This window comes from Sciurus vulgaris, assembly GCF_902686455.1.
Source record: "Sciurus vulgaris genome assembly, chromosome: 15".
Taxonomy (NCBI): Eukaryota; Metazoa; Chordata; class Mammalia; order Rodentia; family Sciuridae; genus Sciurus; species Sciurus vulgaris.
Window position 1 is genome coordinate 4,533,356 of NC_136476.1, and position 22,462 is coordinate 4,555,817.

At 43.1% G+C, this 22,462-nt stretch overlaps 1 protein-coding gene across 4 annotated transcripts; it reads right to left on the reverse strand.

Moving 5' to 3' along the window:
- Window positions 1-6,568: 6,568 nt before the first annotated feature.
- Window positions 6,569-22,246, reverse strand: IDNK (IDNK gluconokinase). 4 transcript variants are annotated; one of them, XM_079112339.1, is made up of 5 exons: window positions 22,228-22,246; window positions 18,047-18,077; window positions 17,648-17,734; window positions 9,377-9,420; window positions 6,569-7,269 (listed from the first exon to the last, which is right to left on the reverse strand). In XM_079112339.1, exons 1-5 carry the CDS (start codon window positions 22,236-22,238, stop codon window positions 6,918-6,920), a joined length of 525 nt encoding a protein of 174 aa, XP_078968465.1. In that variant the 5' UTR covers window positions 22,239-22,246; the 3' UTR covers window positions 6,569-6,917. The 4 variants fall into 4 exon arrangements, with proteins under 4 accessions (XP_078968465.1, XP_078968464.1, XP_078968466.1 ...); XM_079112338.1 differs by lacking the exon at window positions 22,228-22,246 and adding an exon at window positions 22,040-22,155; XM_079112340.1 differs by lacking the exons at window positions 18,047-18,077; window positions 22,228-22,246 and adding an exon at window positions 22,040-22,130.
- Between the last annotated feature and the right edge of the window lie 216 nt (window positions 22,247-22,462).

The following is a 22,462-nucleotide window of genomic DNA, read 5'->3' on the forward strand; positions in this document are numbered from 1 at the left end:
TTGTGGGATTTTTCAATTTTTTATTTTTATTTTTGCTTCAACGGACTTTAGAACCTAGTCTTGCCATAATGTATACTGCAATATCACTCTGGAAACCCTACCAAATTCTTACCTCTTGCAAAGGAATGTTCAAGTAAAACCTTCCCATCTGAACTCTCTGCTTCTCCTGAAGATTTGTGTCCCCAGCAAATTCAAATCAAGGCCTAAAATACCTTAGTGACAAGAAAAAGAAGCAATACTTTTCATCCAGGAGTTAGCCTGGTTTTAAATCTAAGCCTCTGTGTCCACCTGAACATAAACATGAACACAGGACACCTCCATCACAAGGCTGCTCTGCAGCCGTGATGAATCAAGACAAAGACCATTCTGTAGTCATGTCCAAACAGCCGAAAAACATGAACACTGTTCCCATCACAAAAGTGACCAAATCAGTTGCACCTTAAACCTCACTTCCTTCCTTTCTTACTATGACTGACACCTAGTCATCTCCCAGTTCCTGAAGGCATCCTTTTAGTGAGCCCTGTTTCTTTGAAGTCTCCCCAGAATCACCCATCATACATTCAGATCTTCTTTAGTTTCTTTTAACATCTTACTGAGATTCCCCCCACAGTTCTTGAAGGATATGTTCTTTATACAACAAGCAGTAAATCCAACTTGTTCAATACAGGTGAGTTCCTGCATTATGTGGAGCTGAGTAGTGACTTCCCTATTTGAATTAGGATTGCACTTCTCATTTTGTCAGCCTTTACGGTCTCTCACAAACCACCAACGTTGTGGTTTGGTACCCCCGCCCCCATGTCTTCTGGGCATTCAAGTTTTTGCATGTCCTTTCATGGACTAACATGGTTTGAAGACATTTTCCCCAATACCATCACCATCTGATTGAGTCCTTGTTTAGGTATGTGTTAGATACTACACAAAGGTGGAGTTCAGTTTCCACAGAATCCAAGATAGATTGCTGAGGAAAAATGGCTGGAAGAATTGAAGACCATTGGGAAATTGGCACCAGCCAACATGCACATCTGACATTCTGTGAAGCTGGTCCAAACAACTCTGTCAGTGCTTCAACGCTGCTTATATGCCTAATGTCCAGTCTAATTCTACTTCTTTGGTAATTGCTAGGCACTCATACTTCCCATAATCCAGTTTATAACCTGACTTCAATTATTTTGAATAAATGGGTTTGCTGTTCAGTGAAGGGAGAATACATTTGCATGTCACCATTTCAGAAAATTAAAATCCCTGGTCAGTCATTTCTTTAAGCCAACTTATTTCAATTTCCTCCTTGGTTTTGCACTCCAATCACTGAAAAAAAAAAAAAAAAAAAAAAAAAAAAAACATTAAAGCAAGCTCTGGAGAGCCACTGTAAATGAGCACTGAACCCTGGAGGTGCCTTGTGACACCCTCTACAGGTGTCTTGTCCATAGTTCCCCAGAGAGTTTATGGCAGTGCCTTTTTTTGGTATCCTGTGCTCCCTGGTCCTCATCCCAGATGTTGCTTAATTTAACCTGGCCAAGGTATAGTGGGAAACTCCAGCAGGAGTTAAGAAGGAAGTTACCAAAGCCAAAACCCACAATTCACATTCTTACAAGGGATTTGCAACCCCCCACCTGCACCCTGCAGTCTGAAGAGCCACAATGGGAGCTTATGGCCACACTCCTTTAGATTCCCAGGGATGGCAAATACAACAAGATCTAGAATTTGTGTCAGGTTTTGGTCTCAGTACTTGGCATATTTTAGCTCAATTTATGAGGCAGATGTTATCCTCACTATATAGGAGAGGAAAATTAATCCAGAATTCTTCAGTACTGGGAAGGGTGATTAGGTTAGCTGTAGAGAGCCCTGCAGAGGGATTGGCAAGCAAGTGGTGGTTGCAGTGCTGGGGAAATCTTTAATTTTCTTTCTTTCTTTCTTTTTTTTTTTTTTTTTTTGAGCCACTATAAACTGTTCTCATCTTGGTCCTCTCAGGTCAGAGGGCTGACTGGGGAACAACGTTCCCCTGTTCCCAGTTCAAGGTCATGCTCCAACCCTTGGTGGCTGTCTCAGGGCTGTTTATGCTTGCTGTGTCCTCCCTGGCCACAAGAGGGCAGTACTAGCCCAGATGGTGGCTGCCTTGTGGTCACATTTGGGAAGGACAGAGCAGTGATTCTCAACCTATCAGATTCAATGGCTCCTTTCTTTTTTAAAACAACTATTTCCTGATGCCAAGTTTACAATCTCAAAATGAAATTAATTGCTAATAATACTAATTTCAAGTAATTTGATGCCTTAACTCTTAATATAAAGGAGACGTAAAAGGAATGTAACCTAATAAATTGTATTTCAGTATGTACTGCTTGGACACAACCACCCCAGATGACCACAGTGGGATAGTTAAATGCTTGTGCCCATTGATGGATCTCTGTGAAAGGAGAATGAAAACGCAAGTGGATATAGGTATATTGTGTTGGTGACTACACCATGACTTTTTGAAATGGTAACAAATCTTGGTGAGGTTAAAAATACAGTGGAATACTATCTCCCCTTTATATGTGAAGTTATTGTATTCTTGGAAATTTCAGTGTATATTAAAACTTTATTAAAATTATTTTCATGTAGAAAATAGGTCTGCTCTGCTACAATAAGCAAGCTTGCTGGACACAGTGGCACACTTCTGTAATTCCAGTGACTCAGCAGGCTTAGGTAGGAAGATGGCAAGTTTGAGGGCAGCCTGGACAACTTAGACTCTGTTTCAAAATGAAACATAAAAAGGGCTGGAGAGGGGCTAGGGCTGTAGCTCAGTGGTAGAGCACTTGCCTAGCATGTGTGAGGGATTGGGTGTGATCCTCAGTAAGAATAAATAACTAAAAGGTATAAAAAATATAACATTGTTTAAAAAGAAGGGGATGGGAATGCAGCTCAGTGATTGAGCACCCCTGGATTCAGCCCCAGTATGTGGAGAGGGGAGGAAATTTGGCTCTCACTTTGTAATACATGAATGTCCAACAGAATATTTGGAAATCCTTTTTTTGTGTGTGTGTGTGTGAAGAACTGCCATTCATAGCCATCATTGTGACTACTAAAGATGTCAGGACAGCTTTCCAACACAGGGCTGGAACAACTGACCTACACTTGGAGATACCAAAGTTTTACAGATGTGGCCAGACTGGAATAGGAACCTATTATCTGTGCCTGCTTCTGTTGCACTATCTTGGAGTCACGTATTTGCTTGTTCAGACTCCTTCTTCTTGAGGACAGGTTCCACCTTAATTTCTCCCCTCGCCCCACAGTACCCTTCCTGAGAGTGGGGGCTGCTGAATAAACCAAGATGTGAAGCTTCATTTCTGCCAGCCACTACTTGGGGTTCTGCCTCCAGTTTATATTTACAGCCTCGAAGGGGCTTTCTAGAAACTAGAAAGGCCGCTCACAAAGCACAAATCACAGTCAAAGGTGTCTTCAAATACAGAATGGCCAAAGAACACAGCCTATGTCTCAGTGAGCTCCACATAGCCTTCTGGCCTCCAGCTTGGGAATGGATTAGTGCTTCATCTTGGGTGAAGATGAAACAGCTGGCTTGCTCTTAGGTACTATATTAAAAAATATTTATCCTCAGTGTGAGATGAATGGAAACTACTCAGGCCTGCTGCCTCCCTCCCTCTGATTATCTCCAAGTGGGATGGAGCCAGCTCCTGACCTGGAGTTGTGCCTCTCCTCAAACTTTGTGGTGCATTTGCTGGGCTGATTTTTTTTAAAGTTCCTTTTTTTAAAAAATAATGTTAGTGTATGTATGTATGTATGTATTTATATGCAGTGCTGAGGACCGAACCTAGTGCCTCACACTTGCTAGGCAAATGCTCTACCACTGAGGTAGAGCCTTAACCCTGATTTTTTTTATTGAGATAATTTGCATACCATCAAATTCATCACTGTAAAATACACTTCAGTAGTTTTTAGTATATTCCACTACATTGTACAAACACTACTGCTATCCAGGTCCAGAACATTTCCATCACCCCAACAAGAAACCTTGAACCTTTTAGCAGTTAGTCCCAATTCCCACTTTATTTATTCCATAGTAACCCACTAATATGCTCCTGTGAGCCCCAGGCTCCCTTGTGAGAGGTGCTGGTACAGTAGGCTTTAACAGGTGGGAAAGCGTCCATATGTTTTACTTCTTCAAGTGATTGATTCTAACATGCCTTTGAGGCCGAGAACCACTGCCTTCCTCTATTTTTCCTTTTTTTGTCACTATGACAGAGGGTCCGGGACTCAGAATGGCAGTCAAACTGCGGAGCAGCTGTCCATCCTTGCTCATGAGGACGATAGCCTGAGAATACAAGATGCCTTATCTTTACACCCCAACTTAAGCCGCCCGAGAGCTAGTCTTTCTGTTGCCATCCTTAAACTCTCCAGAATGCTCATCACAGCACATAGGGGACTAAGTACAATGGGTTCATTGATGCCATCTTGCAGGGAGCAAGATTTCGTCTATCTGGAGTATGTTATTTGGATAAATTTAAGTGCCTGGATTCTGAATATGAGGGTTGATGTAAACTGAAGCCAGACAGGAGGTGCTCCAAACACCTTGGCAGGGAGAAAAATCCAAGGCTTCACACTTTTTTACACAAGAGCCATCCACTCAAAACTGCCCTTTTGAAAGTCCCCCAGTAAGCTATTGAGTCTGAGGCTCGTGAGTCTGAGACTGCATGCCCTTGTAAAAGAAAACAAATAATTGGTTCTAAAACTTACTCTGGCCAGAGCTAACCAGGGGCCTGGCTGGGTTCTGTGGCTTTGTCTGGGACAGAGGGATAAAGCATCTTGGGAGCCTAGGTGGAAGAAGCTCTCAAAGCAGGCCCATGTTGGCCAGATTGCAGCCTCCACAGCTGGGTCCTTTATAAGCTGTGTGCCAGGGGCGTCCTGCACCTCTGACCTCCCACCTGGGAAGTTGCTCAGCCCAGCTGCTACATGCTGGTGGTACACTGCTGCCCATGACAGCCACAGCAGCTCTTGTGCTACTTCTCGCCTACCTAGGACGGTTTTACACAGCAGGGTGGGCCGGCAGACACAGCTGGTCTTAGAGCTTTCTTTGGACACCCAGTGCCTCCTAAAATGAGGGGAGGCCTGGATCAACAAGTCCCATGCTTCATTCACACAAGTTCACCTTTGCAGTTTTTGTGTATCCATGAACCATGTGTACTTTTTACTTTTCTTGACATGACCTACTTTCTTTATGAAGTTGGCACTCCACATCCACTGGTTCCACATTCATCATGGATTCAACCAACCTCAGATAGAAACACTGGGGAAGAAAATTGCATCTGTACTGAACAGGCACAGACTTTCTTGTCATTGTCCTCTGACATTCCCAGTATGGCAATTATTTACTTAGCGTTTACTCTGTATTAGGTATTAAGTAATCTAGAGATGTAATCTAGAGAGTAATCTAGGGACGATTTAAAATATATAAGAGGATGCACGGAGATTCTAAGCAAATACTAGGTCATTTTATATGAGACTTGAGTATGGCCAGTTGGTCTTGAAACCAAACCTTTGCACATATGAAGGGATGCAAATATGGATTTTTTTTATTTTAAAAGAAACTGTAATTTTATTACTTTAAATGAAAAGATGATGTCCTTAAATACAAGCAAAATAACAATAAATATAAGAACAACATAAAGTGTTTAAATTGTGGGGAGACCATGATTCCATAGGACTCTGAAGCCTATGGCTATTCTTTGTTGGAAGGTGAATATATGAGGGAGCTTAGAGCCCTGATCTGAGTGCTCACAGCTGACTTATGATCACCCAGGGCTGGGAACCCCAGGGTAAGTTCTGGCAAGCAGAGCTCCATTTTGGATCACAGGATCAGACTGTCCTGGAGGAATAAAGGCACTTGCACAAAACAGGCATCCCCCATGCCTCAGAGAGATGGAGTAATAGAAATGTAAAGGGGAATCTCATGCATTAAATCATTTAATGCTGTGCCTCAAACACTAAAACCTGGAATCACATACCTTATATATTTCTATACTGCTGTACACTTTGGGCTGATCACTGAGGTCTGTACCCAGGTCTAATACTCTGCAAGTTCACACATGGAGTAGCAACTTCACAAATGAACTATTTTGACAGCTCCCCTACTTGACAAAACAGATTTTTTTTCCTATGGTGTAATTATTTTCAATCTTCATTCTAACAAAATGATCCTTTTTATCATGAAAGATTTTGCTGACCACTGTATTTTTAAGTAGCATTTAATATTGTGTTCAAATTATACACAAGTGTACCATATACAACTTGCTCAACACAGCTGCTGATCAGCGTAGACAATGTTACTTGATGACAATTTTAGCTAAAAGGCAAGGAACTTGGTATTGCTGCTGATAAATTTACATTAGATTGTTCAAAGAGCTGGGCAAACCTTGTTTTGCCCATGTTACCTGAGACCTCAACTTAGAGCTGCTGCTAGAACTGCAGCTCAAGGACAGAGAACAGATTAAGCAGTGTGTGGTGTGAAATTACTTGCTAGTAGTAGCTCATTTTTGCACATTTCTGTTCCAGAAATCAATTTCCAGGGGATGCCCAGGATTGTCAAGTTTCATTTATTGTAAAATATAGGCATTAGTGAAAATGTTCTAAACAGAGTAATGATTTCTAGCATCAATTACAGAATTTCCTCTGATCATTTGATGGCATCATTTAAACTTTAAGCTTGATTTTTAAAGTTCCTTTCCTTTTCTCCCTTCGTGACAGCCCATGATGCCAAACACATCACAAATTCCTACAAATATAAATGTGTATCTTGACACAGTATGTTTGGTTCAACCTTAAGAATAATTTAGAGTACAGTATGGATGAAGAGACTGGAACAAAATTTGGAATGGCATCGAGATCTATGACTGATTCTGTTCTGGACCACTGATGTAAAATGATTCTCATTTGATTTTCAGCGTTTCCATGATTACAGCAATGATCTCTGAAAGATTTTTGTCTACGCTGATTTGGATAAAGTTTTCTGGAGGCGATGGGGGTTCCAGAGTATCAAATTGGGACTGTAATAATGAAGGGGGCATAAAGTGTTCTTTTCTTTGGAGTAAGCGTCCAGAGATGACCTCAAATGACCCACTCAGATGGATCACCAGGAGCTGCACCTCAGCCGGCTTTTCTTCCTTTCTCAACTCCCCATAGTTCAGAGGTGCACCAACTTTTCCTCGAATTAAGATGTCTCTGTATGTTTTCTTCAAGGCTGAACAGGCTAGAACCACATGCTGTCCTAAGGCTACTTCTCTGTTAAAGAAAGAAAGAAAGAAGGAAGGGAGGGAGGAAAGGAGGAAGGAAGGGATGAAGGAAGGGGAGGGGGATAAATAATAAAGACATTTAAAATAAATTGGTCTTTTTTTTCTTTTTTGGTACTAGGGATTGAACCCAGGGGTGCTTAACCACTGAGCCACATCCCCACAGGATCTTGCTGAGTTGGTTAGGGCCTCACTAAGTTGCCGAGGCTGGCTTTGAACTTGTGATCTTTCCTTCCTCAGCCTCCTGAGCTGCTGGAATTACAGACATGGACCACTGCACCCAGCTAAAATAATCAGTCTTAATTCTAGGTGGAGGACTCTAGTCTTCCTCCTCTATCAGTGTAAAGTGCCAGAAAATGTAGGTTAAACATCAGGCACACATGGCCTTGGGTTAAAGATCTTCCACTAGCCAACAGAACAATCTCAGACAAAAGTATTTATTTCCTGAGGGTCAGTTCATCATCTGTTAATTGGGACTACTGAGGTTATCGGCCACAGAGCTGTCCTAAGGGAAGAAAATTGCTTGAGGTGCCTGGTATACAGAGGAGCTCAGTGTTGTTGCGTGCTCCTGTGCAGGACATGGCTCAGTCTCAGTGTGTGGACAGGGGCTGCTGGCATGCATCTGTGCAGTGCACATAGTTGGATCAGGTCCTCTGCAGGGCATTCAGTGATTTGCACTCTACAACTGGCTTCTCCCCAGCCACACTCTGCAGTATGGTGTGAATGGCAGGAGTAGTTGCCAGTGCAGAACTAGAGAAAGGGGCAGAGGAGAGGGTCAGTCCCTGTGTGGGCGAGATGAACAGGATGGGAGAAGTTTCCAAGGATGTACTGAGGAGAAAATTGGAGCCAGAAACAGAGGCTGTGACCCAGCACCAGTAAGGAGAAACCCTTGTGGCTAGAGACCACACGAGAGAGTGCGCCATGGCTCCACCAGGCTGCAGTATGTGGCTGGCAGTCATTTTGGGGCTGCGCTGTGACTAGAGTTAAGAGGTGGAGGGTAAATGCTGGTTTGAGTAGCTGACAGAAAGTTCGCCTCCCTTTGATATTATGGCCAAGTTGGACTAGGACCCACTGGATGGAATGTGCTGAGAACCAAACTTACATGGGCTCAGCCATAGCTCTGCCCCAGGGCCATGATGTAAGCTTGTTTATTCTCAGTCTAGAAGTCTGATCTATGTCCTCCTGAGGATCGTCACTTCTGCTTTGATTACTGGTCAGTATTACAGTAAAGCAACTCTCATATCAATAGATTGGCAGGAGCTCTCTACATCAAAACCCTAAGCCCATGCAAAGACGGACTGCCAGCCACATCCATAGGGTGTGAAAACAGCAGGCTGTTTTATTCTAACTTCATTTGGCCCATATAGTATTAATTTGATAAAATATGACTGCATCTCAGAAAGTTATAACCCATTTCCCACTTTTTATCCATCCCAATCAGAATTTCCGGTGGGGTCAAGGCCCCAGGTGGAGGGGTCTTGTTAGAGGCATGATAGAGAGCTGGACAGTGCTGACCTCTCCAATCCTGGTGGCCAATTATTTGCTGACTGACAAATGACCCCCTGTCCTTCCTGGTTGTCACAACTTGAAGTAGAGAAGAGAAAAAGTAATGGCTGAGATAGGCTATAGCATCTTCTTCTCTCTTCTGAGTCCTTGAATTATTATATAACTTAATGTATGATTTAGCCTACTCTGGTAATGTATATAATCACACATTTACATAAAACAGGTGACACTGGTTAATATTTTGTGAGGACTTACTGTGTATTAGTCATTTTAGAACATAATCCATGCATAATACAATAATCTGTGAGTAGGGACTGTATTTATTCCCATTCTACAGATTAAGAGACAGCCTTGGAAAGTGAAAGGCTGGTCAAGACTCCCTGCTAGTAATGGTGGAGCTGGTGGGAGAAATGTCCCCAGAGCCCAACTAACGTATGTGCTGTTCATGGTTAGTTGATATCTGTGTTGGTTACTTGATAAAAGTGAACTATTTCTGGGATCCTTTATCATAATCTGGTTGTGACTTGTGACCCCTGTCTTTTCTCATGGAGTTTTTACTTTCTGGCTGACACCAAGGCCCCATGGTGTCTTACCTTAGTAAAATGTCATGCAAGTTGCAAAGCCATGGAATCCTGTCCTGAAATTAAAACAGATACAAAGTGACTTCCAGGTGTAGTTTGCATGGAAACAGCTATGTCATGTCCATAGATGTTCAGATTCAGTGGTTTTGAGAAGTAGGTCATGCATCAAGCAGAGGGGCCAAGTCAGTGGGCCATTAACCACAGAAACATTTTATTGGTTTGGATGACAGTGGCTCTTTTTTTTTTTTTTTTTTTTTTTAATACCTTCATTTTTTAAATGACTTTATTTTATTTAGTTTATTCAGTTTTGTATGTGGTAACAAGGATCGAACCCTCATGCACGCTAGGCAAGTGCTCCACCACTGAGCCATTCGTCTCAGTACAATACCTTCATTTTGTTTATTTATTTTTATGTGGTGCTAAGGATCGAACCCAGTGCCTCTCATGTACTAGGCAAGCCCTCCACCGCTGAGCCCCAAGCCCCAGCCCTTCAGTGGCTCTTTTTATAATAATTAAAATTACCTTAAAGTACCATTACATTATCCCTCCCTGAATATCCCTATTGTGTGTTTTCCCTTGTTTTGATATGTTGACACATCTCTTGCTGCTTTCCTTATATTCTTTAGGTACTTTGGATCTCAAATGCAAAGGGGTATTCACATATACCCTAGACCAATGTTTGAACCTTCCAAAACTCTCTTCAGATAAATGAATTGTTGGAAATTTGTATTTTTGACAAAGAGAAAACAGAGGAAGTTTACACAGCAAACACTGTAGTGTCTCACAGAGAAATCCTTTTAGACATGGTTCTCTCCTCCTTCCTGGGTTACATCTTGATTATTGACCATATTGCATTGAAAAATAAAGATGAAAAACTTTTTTTAAAATCAGCTTTTGAGCTGGGTGTCTATCTGCCATTATAATGTGCATTTGGGATTAGTAGGGTCTCTGGTTTCTCAAGGATGCCTTTTCCCACCTGTGGCCCAGAGGAAATACCAGATTCTTTGCTGCTTTTGAGTCCAGGGGGAAGGAATATTTTTTCCATATTTTGTTACTGGCCGCCATCAAATAAAGACTTTATGTTAGATACCTGAGCTTTGTCCTTTATATTGGCTTATGGCTTCTTCTCCCATCTCTTTAGGGATATCAAAATAACAGCCCCTGCCTTCCTGGCCTTAAGCAGCTTCAAAACCAGGGAAGGAGTTATTCCAGCCTAGTTCAATCCTGCTATTTTGATTCTAACACTTGAGATTTTTCTCATTTTGCTTTAGACTTTGGCCAAGCATTAGGTCATTTTAATTTTCTCTTGATCTTTTCCATGAGGAGCCTTTTTAGCTCCCTAGCTCTGAGCTGAGCACCTTTAGCTCCCAGATTCTGCCCTGGGCTCAGGCTCCCCCCCCCCCCCCTTTTTTTTTTGCAGGGGCAGGGGTACCAGGAATTGAATCAGATGTACTCAACCACTCAGCCACATCCCCATTCCTCTTTTGTATTTTATTTGGGGACCAGGGTCTCAATGAGTTACTTAGTACCTCGCCATTGCTGAGGCTGGCTTTGAACTCATGATCCTCCTGCCTCAGTCTCCTGAGCCACTGGGATTACAGGAGTACGCCATTGTGCCTGGCTTCCCATTTCTTATTCAGAGTAATTCAAAGTTTATTTTACCAAGGTCATCAGTTTGTGCTCAGCAAACCACAGACCCTCCTGAAAGCTGAGTATTACAAATATTTTTCTTCATATCAAACAAATTACTTTTTCTAAGCATCGTGTGGGTTGAGGATCCTGGAAGTTTTGCTAATCATAGACCTCTAAGACTTTACCTTCAGGCACACACTTCACCCAGAGATCTTGGGAGTTCAAATGCAATAGCTACAAAATTCATACAAGGTAGAAATCTAATAGTAACAGCTCTGCCATTTATACCAATTATATCTTAATGGATAACAGCTATAAAATTAATAAAAACCATTACTTAAATTACAATAGCTATTTCTATGTATACACATTGTAGCTTAAATGGATTCAACAAATGAAATATCTGTTTATGTCAGTATTTGTCTGAGTGCCTTTAGTGAACAAGTGTGGTTATTTGTAAATGCACTAACAAGATGATGAGGACTACTAGCTCCCAATTTGCAGACCACAAGAACTCTGCTAATGAAATTAGAAGTATGGAGAGACTGTTGGAGACTCTATGTACTCTTGGAAAAAAACGTGTATATTTAATGTTTATTATTATCAAGATTCTACAGGACATCATTCTCAGCAGCTAGATGTTCTAGAGAATCTGATGGAGCAAAAAGCTGGAAGGGCTACATTTGTGCAACTTAAAACAATAATTGCAATATAGTGTTTTCTGGGCTTGGTAGGAAGCAGGAGGAAGGGTTTCAAGGATTATAGGCAACTAGACTGAACTGTATTTTGGGATGAAAAATTGCTCCTGGGCAGAGGCTGCCAGTTCAAGCACAGATTTGGATTTCCACCTTCCTTCATCTATTTACAAGTACTGACTGTATGTTTGGGGGCCGGAAACACTGTTTTGGGTCCATACTCTAGACATGATTACTTGGAATTGGAGTTACTTTTTTGTTTTGGTTTGTCGGTGCTAGGGATCTAATCCAGGGCTGTGCACGCTAAGCAACTGCTATACCACTGAGGTATACCCGAGTCCTTGAGTTAACTTCTAAGGCACCATTAGATCCCACAGTTCTAAATTCCTCTCCTTCTTGCATTCCTCTTGTAATTAGCAAACTTTTCCTATCACATTTATGAACTAGTGGAGATGAAAAAGAAAATACTGTTATTTCTAAGCTTTTTAAAAATTTGAACTTCTCAGATATATTTTCTAAGGCAGCTCCTTTAACAGAAGGCTGTAACACAATAGGGAGTCAGGGTCTTGAAGCCTCATGCATAATTAGTACAAGTTTTATTTCCTACCCTGGGATTCAGTCCCCCACCCCATCCTACCCTCACTTTTGCCCTTTTCTTTCCATTTAACCAACCCTGATTCACTTTGTGGGAATCACATATTTTCTGAATTATCAAGGTCATTAGTCTAACAGGAAAAGTATGACCTTTGAGGTTAGAGAGACTCCCTTCACTGTGTGGCTTGCTCGAGTTATTTAACTTCTCTGTGCCTCTTTGGTTACCTGTAAAATGGGTATACTATATAATTTATTGAGCTACTTTGAGATTTAAATAAGAAAAGGAATACAATTTCATTTTGAACATAAACTTGGGATGATTTAAGGGTTGCAATTAACTTTATTTCCAACTTTGAATTTTTAAGAGTTTTAATTTATGAATTTGATAGGCACTGGAATTTAATTCCACAAACATGTTAATAATGAACAAAGCACCATATGGAGCACTGGGGATATAAACATGAGTGACATGGACCCTGTCCTCATAGGAATCACAGCTTGATGGAAGAGAGAGATAAGCTTTCAAGTCTCCTGTAGGGCAAGGGCAGTGATGAGGGTGATAAGAGAGATGCTAAGGGTCACAGCTACATGGTAGGGGGAGTGGTGGATTTTGATAAGGCCTTGGGAAGAGCAAATCTTGAAGGATAAGGAAGATTTCAACTGAAGAAGGGCCTGCCAAGCAGGTGAAGGGATAATTTGAGACTAGGAGCATAGAGATGTATCCTGAGACCTGGGGAAGTGAAAAAGTTAGCTACTTAACTCTGAAGAGTAAGGTCTGGGGAGCCAAGTGTGAGGGTGTCGGGAGATGCTGTCAGGACTGGCTGGTCTAGACCTGAGTGACCTGCTAAGGAATTCAGACCTTACTGTAGGGGCAGGAGTAAGAACTTGGGTGTGTGAGCACCACACTGTATGTTCTTAACAGCTGTGAAGAAGGGAGAGATCTATATCTTGTTAGAGATGAAGAAACTGGAACCAGAAGGAGGAGCAAATTCCCAGAGCAATGTGCCCTCCAAACAAGATACGGTGGACAGTATAATAAATGACAAGTGTCCAACCCACAAAAAATATCTGAGGTGAGAGAGGAGGAAACAACCCAGATTTGCCTTTCTGCCTGCTGGTTCTGATGTTCAAAGTCATGTCACCTTCCACAGTCCTCACATGCAAGGATGGGGAAGGCACAGGACACCTCCACCCCAGCCCAGGGCTCAGAGATAGCACAGTAAACCTTCTACCAGGAGTTAAGCTGGAACATCAGGAGGCCACAGGTTTCCTTGGTCTATGGTTTCAGTGCTCTGATGGACACAAATAGAGAAACAAAGTGCATTCTGGAAGCGGGTGATAGGTCTTTGGAGAAGAGGAAGAGATGGTGAGGGTGTCAGCTCTGTTGTGGGAGGCAGAGGGAAAGGAAGGGTGGAAAGAGCATGAGGGGAGGAGGGAGGAGGGGTTGGTTTTACCTTGTGCAGAAATTAAGTACACAAAGGAAAGGATGCATTTACAAAGAACACCTCCTACCCCCCCAACCCCACCCCCACCCCGCCAAAAGCAAAAATGAAGGAAAACTACAAAATTCAATTAGTAAGTACTTTTGGAAGGGGAGACCAAGGGTAATATATCTGTTAAATAATTTTTGGTACTCAGATTTTTTTCCCCCAGATTTCTTTTAATACAGGGGCAAACATTACATTTACAGTAAGGAGAATTATTTATGTATGTATGTATGTATTTATTTTGCAGTGCTGGGGATTGAACCCAGGGCCTTATGCTTATGAGGCAAGCACTCTACCAACTGAGCTATATCCCCAGCCCTGAGAATTTTTATTTTTAAAAGCTCTCTCTTTCTCTCTCTCTTTCTTTCCTTTTATTTTTGTACCAGGGACTGAACTCAGGGGCATTGGACCACTGAGCTACATCCACAGCCCTTTTTTATAAAATATAAAATATTTAGAGACAGGGTCTTGCTGAGTTGCTAAGGGCCTAAGTTGCTGAGGCGGGTTTTGAACTCACAATCCTTCTGCCTCAGCCTCCCAAGCTGCTGTACTATGAAAGCTCTCTTTTTCAAACAGACTTTGAAGTGTACTTGGGTCTCACTGTGGAACAGCATGGGACTGGCGCAGACGAAGTGCACTGACTTGGAGCTTTGGAATTCTTTATTGATACCATCATCGTCATTCTAATACGTTTTTACAGCCTGGGGGGCATATCCTTCCATGCTGGCACTGTCCACTGGAGCTTTCTGCAATGATGGAAGTGTTCTAGATCTGTATCATTCAATAGGGTAGCTATACATAGTGGCTCTTGAGATCATAAAATGCGACCAGTTCAACCTGGAACTGAATTTCACATTTTATTTCATTTTAATTAATTTAAAACTAAATGGCCTCAAGGAGCCCTTGACTGCTCAACTTAGCTCAGTTGAGCATAAAACACTCCCCAAATCCCCCAACTCTTCATCAAAATCAAACCTGCGCCTCTGCCCCCGACACTGTAGTTTGATCCACATCCTACAGCTGCTCAGCACGGCATCATGGGACTAGTTGCCAGGGCAACAGAAGGGGCACAGGGCCAGCACAGCTGTGACCCACACTTTCACTCCTAGACTCCCTCAGTTCTTGTCTAGTATGTAAAACACCTGCTGTTCTTCCTCCTCGATCTGAGGTTGGTTTGCCTTAAGTTTGGCTGACATGCAGTTTCTCCTGGATACATTCATTAAGTACAGAGCTCCCCCTTATCCGTGGCTTCCCTTTCGAAGGTTTCAGTTACCCAGTTTACCATGGTCCAAAAACATTAAATGGAATGTCACAAATAACAATTCACAAGTTTTAAGTGACTTTTATTATAGCATATTGTTATAACTGTTCTATTTTGTTATTGTTAACTTCCTATCTTGCCCAATTTATTTTTTTAATTTAAAAAAATTTTATTCATTTATTTATACCTGGTGCTGAAAATCAAACCCAGTGCCTCACACATGCTAGGCAAGTGCTCTACTACTGAGCCACCACCCCAGACCTATCTTGCCCAATTTATAAATTGAAATTTAGCATAGATATGTATGCACAGGAAAACATTGTCATATAGGGTGTGAAGCTACCCACGGTTTCAGGTATCTACTAGGGTCTTGGAATGTAATCCCCATGGATAAGGGGGCATTACTATAACCTGTTTCTTCCAGTGACCAATAATCTTTTCTCCTGTATAAAAATTCCTTTTCTGGATACTACCCACTCCATTCAGACAGCCTACATAACAAGTTTCCCTGGTGGACAACAGAGATCAATGATTTTTTAATTGTTGGTTTGGGCCAGGAGTGATGGTACAGGCCTGTAATCCCAGCGGTTTAGGAGGCTAAGGCAGGAGGATCACAGCCTCAGAAACTTGGTGAGTCTCTAAGCAATTTAGTGAGATGCTGTATCTAACTAAATAAATAGGACTCAGGATGTGGTTCAGTGGTTGAGTACCCCTGGGTTCAATCCCTGGTGGAAAAAACAAACAAACAAAAAAACCCCTCTGTCCACTGGGATGCTCTAGTTTGTTACCTTTTACTTCACTCACCAAAGAGGAACAAAATAACACCAGCATAGTTACATTTAATACATCCTGTAAAAATGATTTACTTTATTTGTGTGGATAAGTGGTTTCTGGTGTGTCTATGTGTACCATTAGAAATAGTAATAAAAAAGTGATATTTGCTGGATGCTTTGGGCACTATACTGCACATTTTTCTCATTACTTCATTTAATTCTTCCCTGAACCCATTGAAATAGGTCCTATTACCATTCCAGATCTACAGGAAGAAAATAAGGCACCAAGACGCTAAACCGTTTACTGAAGGTCACATGAGCCTGGTGTTAGGGCCAGGTTGCCTATATTGTTTATTATCTCTAGTATAATATCAGTATTATTTAAATTATTACCCTGAATCTCTTTCATGGTTCCTTTGTCCTATTTCCTATATCTTCTAAAATCAAATGTTACAAACTTCATTTTGGCGGCTCAAGGCTTGAAGCATTGCAAACTCAAGTGACACCTTCCAAAACAGGGAGAAGTGCCACTCAGAGAGTTCTAGCTCTAGAACAGTCTGAATAATGGTTTAGTGACTCCACCCCTCAAGGCAGAGCAAAGGGAGATGATGAAATTGGGAGAACACAATTAGAGGGTGAGCTGAGGCCAATGAAAAGCAAAACAAGGGTTGGTCTTTGGCCAGTTCCATTTGTTCTTGCCCTTTGGACAAGTTTAGCACGGAGAGTAAGTGCCTTGCTGCTGTGTGGACCCAGCCCTTGACCTGGCCCTCTGGGTCTCTCTCACATTCACTGGTCCTTAAGCTGGTGAATGCAGACTTTGTAACTCCAGTTTGAGAAAGATTATTTGGGATGTGGCCTCATAACTGTGCATAAAGGAGAGGGCTATTCATTCAAGAATTCATTCACTCCAAAACAGGACATAAATATGGTCTGACATTTATTGTGTCAGGGCTTGGGGTTAACAGATAAATCCACAGTCCCTGCCCTTTTGTGGGTAAAGTCCAGTTGCAGAGACAACTATTACATTCTCACACTATCAATTGCCAAGTTGCAACTGGACAAGGACAACAGGTATATGGTGTTCTAAGGGGTCATCATGGAGGCTTTAGAGAGGTCAGTCTGGGAGGGCTTCCCTGAGGCAGTGGTGTGGGAGCTGAGAGCTGAAGGATGAGCAGCTTCCCTCTGGGAAGAGGAAAGGAAGCACATTCCTGGCAGCAGTGGGTACAAAGGTCCTTCAGGGAGGGGCACGGTAGCAGGAGGAACTGAGAGGGTGGCTCAGGTGGAGATGGGGGAGGGGTGGCTCACAGCACCTAAAATAAATCATCTGGGGGTGGGTGGGCATGGAGGCCAGACTGCACGTGTTTAGGAATTGAGGTGTTTGGCCTAGACTTTGAGATCAGTGGGAAGCCTTTAAAGGATCTCAGGCAGGGGTGACATGGCTACATTGAATTGGCAAGACCACTCTGGCCTTGGAGTGGTTGTCAGATTCTGGTGATGGTGGTTGGCTGATAGGACCTGGGAGAAAATGAGGACCTTCCCCTGGTTTGTAACACAGGGGAGTCTCTGTCTTCTCAGGAAGATTCTACATTCTGCAGACTGAGATCCTGCGACAAGGTGCTGTGGCAGACCCTTCCCAAGCTGAGGTGGAGGGTAACACTGCTCCTAGTGCTAAGCTCACAGGAGAGTCAGGGTCCGAGCTAAGAGGTGCAGGACAGGTGCAGGGCCTTTGGAGCGCCCATCTTCTGGTTCTCTCATGACTGAGGAACTTCACTACACCAAGCACTACAGAGATCTGCACACCAGGCAGAGTAGGTGTGTTGGACGCAGACAGCCGAAGTTACCTGGTCATTCAGTGGTATCCCTTTCTCCATCTTCAATCGATTTTCCTTTGGGTGATAGTCATCTGCATCATAGAATTTCCATCCAAGCTTTAAGAACAAAGAAAAAGAGTGTATGTGGCAGGAAGTAGGGCTATGTTACTAGTGGGCAGTGTGGAAACAACATTGTTACCCTCCTCCCCATTGGGTGCCCAAGACATCCCCGATAGATACAGCAGGAAAATGCCCCCTGCCCTTCATTCACCACTACTTGTAATTACCAAGGAGAAAAACTGAATTGTTCCAATGGGGTTCCAAAGCCAGCTGTCTGTACAAAACCACCACAGGCCAGAAGAAAGGGGGAGAAGCAAAGAGACAAGAACACAATGGGACACACAGTTAGGAGACATTGAAACAGGTTACCTCGGATGCTAGCAGGGCACCCACGGTCGATCTGTGGAGAGGACACAGATGTTCAGTTACTGCCCTCGCTCAACATACTCAAAGTACTGCCCTCGCAGTACTTCCTTCCCCACAACGATTCCTAGGAAACAGGTGTCTGTGCAGCCATGCTAAAATGTCAATCCCTGTGTGATCCTAAGTGGTGATATCCTTGACCCTAGGGTCTAGAGACTGGCCTTCCTGTTCAAAAGGCAATGTATCAGATCTCACTAAACCTCTGAATTTTTTTTCCCCCTTCAATAATCAGTGCTCTGGTTCCTGCTGTGTAGATGTTATTTTTTTTTAAAGAAAATATTGAATCGATAAAATGATAAAATTCTGCTGAGGAAACTGGAGGGAGGAGTCCGATGGGGGATTTAAGCTCTATCAGCATCTGTGCAAAGTTCAGAAGCATCAAATCATTAGGGCTTAAAAGATATACTCTAAAAATAGAGGACATGGGTCAATAACTCAAGAATGACCAGCACCTGTTTAAACTAGGAGTTACATGTTCTCTGTACACAGCATCTGATAACATCTGTTGTACCCCAACAGGCAGTGGGAACTAGAGAGAAGGGCTCAGGGCTTGGAACTCAGAAAGGGAGAAGTAGCCCACAATCACCATTGTGCCACTAAATGATTCTGGGAAAATTGCCTGTTTCTCTAATCCTCAGTGTTCTCAAGGGAACTAAGGCATATAATTATCCATTCAATCTGCATTTTAATCAGTGAGTCTTTACTGAGCACCTACTAGTTCCCAGGATCTAATGGTCTCAACCCTCTTGAGGCTCACTGTCTAGTGCCATGGGCGAGGGATGGAGACTGGCAGACAGTGATACTTCAAGTCCTTTCTTGCTCTCAATTTCTGAAGTATTGCCCAAAGACCATTGTATCCTTACAGCATTTCATCCTGTGGTCTCTCAAGTTTTGCACAACCTCCTACAATTACTTATTTTTATTTAATTACTTCACTTTTAAAAATTAAGTACTTTAAAGAAACACCTTTTCCTTCCCGTTTATAGGCATTGGTCACCGCAAATAGAAGGCAATGAAAAAGATGTATACAATGAAAACGAAACAATGTGACTAAGTTCTAGTAGGACACTGTTGCCTAACAAGAGTCCTGTCCTTCTTTCTTTCCTTAAAATGGTATCCTGGTACCCAAAGGGGAGAAAAATGGTATTACACAGTGTCAAAGGTACATTTGTATCAAACCGAGACTGGCTCCTTGATGTAATCAAAGGATTAAAGGAGAACCAAACCCTTTCCCATTATATTTGCTCCACTGAAGGCCACAGGGGTGACATGCTACAGTCTGGTGGCAAATCACCAACTCAGGTGAACTCCATGCCTGATGAAGCCAGAGCTGTGCACAACAGAAATCACATCGAAGACCAAGAAATCACATACGTTAACTATGAATGACTATGTGAGCTGTCACTAATAATCTAAAAGGAATGCTGCAGATTTGGGGTGTAGATTAGCAGGAAGGAGAGAGAAGGGAGAAAAGCTATTGTCTGCTGTTCCATCCAAATCTCCTCAACCCGAAATTGGGGACTCTTGGACGTGCACCAGGGACCCTGGTAGAAATGAGACACAGTATCTGGTTCAGTGGAGACTGGTCATATCTAGCATTACAAACCCAACGTCAGGGCCCAAATGTCTCCCAGTAGGTTGGTCTAAATCAGGAACAAGAAAATTAAGACATCAGGCTAGTAGGAGAGGGAAGGGATCAACAGATTTTAAAGGACCACTTGATCCACCAAAGATGAAGGTGGCTTCACTAAGACTGTCAAAATATAAAGAAAGCTAACAGCTAAAACAGTTCATTTATTCTTCAAGTCAGAAAATATTTCCTGAGCACTTACTATATGCCAGGTACTGCTTGGGACACTTATATCAGTAAATGAAAAAAATTTCTTATACGGGGGCAGGTGGGGACAGTGAAAACATTAACTAGGTATACTTCTCGAGGTTTTAACAGTATTTTAAATGGAGCCTTTCTGTTCTGAGATTATTGCTTTCTTAAGCCATTAGGCTGTGGCAATTATTTTTCCAAATGTTATGAAGTATAATTAAAAAATCCTGCAGGGCCCTAGGATGTGTTCACAGAAATGACCAAAGAATTCACTGTTGCTACATCCTACAATCAATAAAATCAATTCTCAGTCATTTTATTACTCAGTCAGCAACATGGGACATATCTCTCTGACCTTTAACCATCAGAGTTCCAGGGCTCAATCTTTTGCTAGTTTCTTCTTCAATATTCTCTTGGTGATCTCAGTAACTCACGTCTTTCTGACCCATCCTTTCTCCCTCTCATACCCTGCACCCAGTCACAAAAACATCTTTTGGACTTTAACCTTCAAAATATTTCTCAGTACATGACTACTTCTCTTCACTTGCATTGCTTCTTGGACCTCATCCCCCACCATTCCTCCTCTCACTGAGCCTTTCTGCTCCTGGAAGAAGTTAAGCCTCAGGGCCTTTGCATGTGCTATCCCCTATGGCTACAGTACTATCCTCCTTGCTTATTCCCTCACTTGGTCTCAAATGCCACTTCCTCACAGAAGCCTCCTCTGACCATCCTGTTTCCTTTATTTTCCCTAGATCATCTGTCACCAGCCAGCACACTGTATAGGTGTTCTTAATCTATTCTTTGCCATACCAGAATCTAAACTTTTTGAGGACAGGAATTTCATGTGCCCTGTTTACTATGTGACAATGACATAAAGATTGAACTCAATAAGTAGTTAGTACATTAATAGCATGAGCTGTAAATAACAAGGTTTACTCACCCCTTATCTGGCCCAAGGCTTACAGGAGATGAATTGCCCAAGCTTATGCACACAGGCAGCATTAGATCCCAAACCTAGAACTCAGCTCTCATTACATTACAGTATGGCAACAGTTTTACACTCCCCACTTTCTTCAAATCATAGGACAACTTGGGATTGTCACGTTTTGTTTTATTTTGGGGGTGGGGTTAAGGGCTGGAGATCAAAGCCCACACATGCACTCTATTACTGAGAGCCCTGGGCTCTGTGTTTTATTTCAATTTCAGTTTAAGATTTCCTGTCTCTGAGGCTAAAAAGATCAAGATAATTTTGGAAAGTTAAAACTTACTTTCTGGAATAAAAGCCTTTAACATACTTCTGACCAAACAGGTAGTTTGTGATTCAGAAAATTCTAGGATATTATTAGGCCTTAGAAAGTTATTTTGTTACTTTTTGTCTTTGCTGCCTGTGGTTGGATAATGCAGTAGCTTTTTTTTTTTTTTTTTTTTTTTTTTTAAATAAAGGACACAGATTCTGATTTTATCAGGAAGCCAAAAGCTAACTCCCTAATCCCCAAATGGACCAGCAGCTTGGCTGGGTAGAATCTGCATATTTTCCAGAGTCTCTCCAAACGCCCAGGAGCCACCCTCCATATTAACAATGTCTCCTGTGATTTTAATTTGATAAAGGAGGAAACCCAGCTCCTTAGTTCACTTAACCAAATCAGAAAAGTCCAGAAAATCTCACGAGGTGGCAGCCATCTGCCCAGTTCCACAAATGTCTGCAAGAGCCTGGGACGCAGCTCCAACCTCCTGCCCAGTCTGACAAGACGCTCCAACCCTGGGCATTCACATCCTCTTGAGCCACTAGAGAGAGGTGGGGCAGAACCGCCGGGCCTCACGTGGATAACCTGTCACTCACTCTGCGCCCCAGCCGCCTCTTTATAAGGGCTTTCCTGACCCTGGCTGGCGTGGTTAGAGCCTCAGTTCTACACGCGGAGACCCGAGGTCTCCCTTGGTCCCCGGCCCGGCGCTTGGGCGAGCAGGCTGGAAGGTGGACATAAGTAGGTGCCCTGGGCCTCGCTTTGCTCCTGTGCAAAGCAAAAGGTGAGGGCTCCCCGGGGCCTTCGGTCCGGACCCGGCAGACCGGCGGCGCACTGCTTTCCCCAGGTTCCCCGCACACGGCCTCCCGGACCTACTTTCCAGAGCCGCTCACGCCCATCACCAACAGCGCGCTGGGCGCCGCCATGGCCCTGCCCGGCTCCTTCCCTTTGCCTTCTGGGCCCCGCCGGCCCCGCCCGGCGCCAGAGCGCGGCCCCGCCTCCGCCCCCGCCCCGCCCCCCTCCGCCCCCTCCTCCTCCCTCTCCCTGAGCTGGGCTCGCCGCACCCTCTGTGCATCCCGCAGGCCCCTCTGCGCGCCCCGCGCCCAGCCGCCGGCAGCAGGGAGCGTCTGGATCACCTCCTCCTGCAGTCCTCTTGCACTGGCCCCTCCTGCTTTCTCTCCACCCGTGGAAAAGCAACCATTCATTCATTTATAAAAATGTACTTGTAAAAAGAGTAAACAAAATAAATCCACGCTTTCACATACCAAGAGGCAATAAGCAACTCTTTCCCAAACGATC

What these genes read in the sequence shown, in the direction of transcription:
- IDNK (XM_079112338.1), bottom strand. Translation starts at nt 22,089, where the DNA reads ATGGCGGCGCCCAGCGCGCTGTTGGTGATGGGCGTGAGCGGCTCTGGA. An exon ending in GGCGTGAGCGGCTCTGGAAA is followed by an intron (nt 18,078 to 22,039) that starts GTAGGTCCGGGA and finishes TCCTCTCCACAG; the next exon opens with ATCGACCGTGGGTGCCCTGC. An exon ending in TTGCATGACATTTTACTAAG is followed by an intron (nt 7,270 to 9,376) that starts GTAAGACACCAT and finishes TTTCTTTAACAG; the next exon opens with AGAAGTAGCCTTAGGACAGC.